Raw genomic sequence first — 3142 nt, forward strand, 5'->3', positions numbered from 1 at the left:
CACACACACACACACACACACACACACACACACACACCCCACTACCACCACCACCACCATACACCATTAAGCTTTTTACCCACCTATTTTTGCAAGGGATGCAAGAAGTATCCAAAGGGTCACTTCATATGGAATTTGCACATAATCATAATCCAGAGAAAAAACAGGCAGTCTCTCATCCTGCTCAGAGCTAGCGGTGGTAGCAACAGCAGCAGCAGCAGCAAAATGAGCCTTAGGTTCAGAGTGAGAAGTGGAGTTGCTAGATACATTCAGATCACAAGCAGCACCAGGAAATCTGAAGACCACCACCAGCAGCAGCAGCAGCAGCAACGGCAACCAGTTCCAAGCAATAGGAGGCACACAGAGATGAGAAGCCATGGTGAGGGCTTCAGCGTGCCACCTATACCCCTGTATGCTTCAGTATGCAACCCTCCACAGGGCTTCTATATTCTAGGAAGCCACTGCATTCACCTTTGCCACAGGTAACTCCCCTCCTGAGGCCAGCCTGGTAGGTTATTCCCAGCAGGGAGCTGTCATGTCATATCAGCAAGTTCCCAATCGTGGTGTTCTCAGACCTCTGACGCACAGGCATCCAGACAACTTAGCCTCTGTGTCAAATGCAGGTATGGGGTAGACTGAGTGAAATCCAGGTAAGATTCTTCATCAGCTTCAGTTTGGCCATGATCTGAAATGGAATTGATGTAGGGGGAAAAATAACCAGTCACTTCTCTCAAATCTGATTCCAAGCTTCAGAGTACAAGGATTCTCCTGTATGTGGAGAAATTAAGGAGGATGCAAAGCCTATTCCAGATCCAGCTGAAGTTCCTTCTAAAAAGAAGAAAATAAACCCTTTCCTCTTGACTCAGAGCCCAGAGAATGTCGTGTTTTGTTGTTTTTTTGTTTTTTCAGGTGCTCTCCTCCTTCTCTTTTTCTCCTCCCCCTGTTCCTTCATTTATTCTGTATGGCCAAGAGAGCAGGTAGCTTCTGAACCATTCTTAATTAAGTGCACTCCTTTGACTTTTGTAATGAAATGCTTCCCCCTCATGTGCCCTCCAGAGCTTACACTGGTGGCATCTAGTGGGCAAACACTACAACTACACCTTTGCATCACTACACCTGGGGCATTTTATTGATGAGGTATCTGCCAAGTTCCCAGTAGGTACCAAGTACTAAGTTACGTTCTGTGGGTAATGCACACAAGAAGAAAACACAATCCCTACTCTCAAGGAGATTAAGCAGTTGTAAAGGAGAGATTATGTGGCAGAATGAGCACTGAATAGAATGTCAGGAAAACTGCATTAATTCATCCTTTACCAGATGACTGACCCTAACAAGTTACTTCATCTTTTTGGGTCTTAATATCTTTTTTTTTTTTTTTAGGTAATTGAAGTTAAGTGACTTGCCCAGAGTCACACAGCTACTAAGTGTTATGTGACTGAGGCAGGATTTGAACTCAGGTCCTCCTGACTCCAAGGCTAGTGCTCTATCCACAGCGCCATCTAGCTGCCCCTTAATATCTTTTTTTTAATTAATTTATTTTGATTTTTCAACAATCACTTCCATAAGCTTTTGAGTTTTAAATTTTTCTCCCTCTCCCTCCTCCCCTCCCTCCCCAGCACAGAATACAATCTGATATAGGTTATACATATACATTCCTATTAAACATATTTTCACATTAGTGATGTTGTAACAAAGAATTAGAATTAATAGGAGTAAACACCAGAATGAGGAAACAAAACAAAACAGAAGAAAAAAATAGAAAAATAGTATGCTTTGATCTGTATTCAAACTCCATAGTTCTTTCTTTGGTTGTGGATAGCATTTTCCATCACAAGACTTTTGGAGGTGTCTTAGATCCTTGCATTGCTGAGAAGGGCTAAGTCTATCAATATTAGTCATCGCACAACATGGCTGTTACTGTGTAAAACATTCTCCTGGTTCTGCTCACTTTGTGAGCAAAGAATTGGAAATTGGAAATTGATGCCCATCAATTGGGGGATAGCTGAACAAGTTGTGGTATATGAATGTAATGGAATACTGTTGTGCTATGATGAGCAAGCAGACTTCAGGAAAGCCTGGAAAGACTTGTATGGACTGATGTTGGATCTTAATATCTTAAAATGAAAGGAGTAGATTAGATTTCATTACAAACTCTAAAATTCTATGATTGTAGGAGTTTATATGACCACAAAATCGAATACAATTTAATTTAACAAACATTTATTAAGCACTTACTTTGTGCAAGGCATAGAATTTTTTTGTTTTGGTTTTTTTTACCTACAAGTGCTATCTATAGGCCAGGGCTTGAATGTTCTCACAGAAAGCAGATGCATCAACCCTGGCCATAGATACCCCTGACTCAGTGTTAAGCTCAGAGGATACAGAGTCAAAAAAAATAAATAAATAAAAGCCCTTAAGGAGTTTACATTCTATTAAACATAAGCAAGGTATGTAAAAATGTTTAGCAATCAGAGGTCAGGTAATATAATCTGTACTGACAGAAAGGTCAGCTTAGAAATATAGGATTTTTACTAATTAGAAGGAGAGACTGAAGGATTATGGAAAGATACAAGGGAATCTCCAAAGTTTCCAAGTTTTCTTGTGTCTCTTCTCATAATCCTTCAGTTTCATGTTCATCTAGTAAAAACTACATTTCCCAACAGTCCTAGCTATCAGTACAGAGTTATCATAGCATAAAAGAGGAATTTGAGCTAGTAAGGCCTTGCTAGGTTAATGGGAGCTAAGTGGGATTCCTAAAGATATTCCAACATTCAGGTAAGGTCTGAAGCAAGAAAGGGATATGGTATGGTGGAGAAGAGAGGGAGAATATCCAACCATCAGTCTTTTTAATATCCATCAGTCTTTTTAACAAGTATTTACTGAGTACTTAGTATGTTCAAAGAATCGCACTGAGAGATATTGGAGTTGTAAAGATGAATAAGATATAATTTCTGCCCTCAAGAAGGGATTTTTATGTATGAAAGAGAAGTCTTGAGGAGCGAAGGATATAACTCTTTTTTTGAATGGAGTAGAAATCAAGGTATGGTAAGGAATAAGGGCAGTTAGAGAAGGTAGGTGCTATTCAGTAATCTTTTGGACTTCCCTTTTCCATTTGGCCAATTTTGCTTTTTAGGGCATTCTT

The 3142-nt window shown here is 39.8% G+C and overlaps 1 protein-coding gene across 1 annotated transcript in view; it reads right to left on the minus strand.

The window, feature by feature from the left end:
• LOC114046349 (sodium/hydrogen exchanger 4-like) overlaps positions 1-378 on the minus strand; it is an 81022-nt gene extending 80644 nt beyond the window's left edge. The window contains exon 1 of the mRNA XM_027866656.1: positions 84-378. Within this exon, the coding sequence (XP_027722457.1) occupies positions 84-378 (295 nt within the window). The remainder of the gene's footprint in view (positions 1-83) is intronic.
• Positions 379-3142: the final 2764 nt, after the last annotated feature.

The sequence above is a fragment of the Vombatus ursinus genome, unplaced genomic scaffold (assembly GCF_900497805.2).
Source record: "Vombatus ursinus unplaced genomic scaffold, bare-nosed wombat genome assembly UNPS02014781.1, whole genome shotgun sequence".
Taxonomy (NCBI): Eukaryota; Metazoa; Chordata; class Mammalia; order Diprotodontia; family Vombatidae; genus Vombatus; species Vombatus ursinus.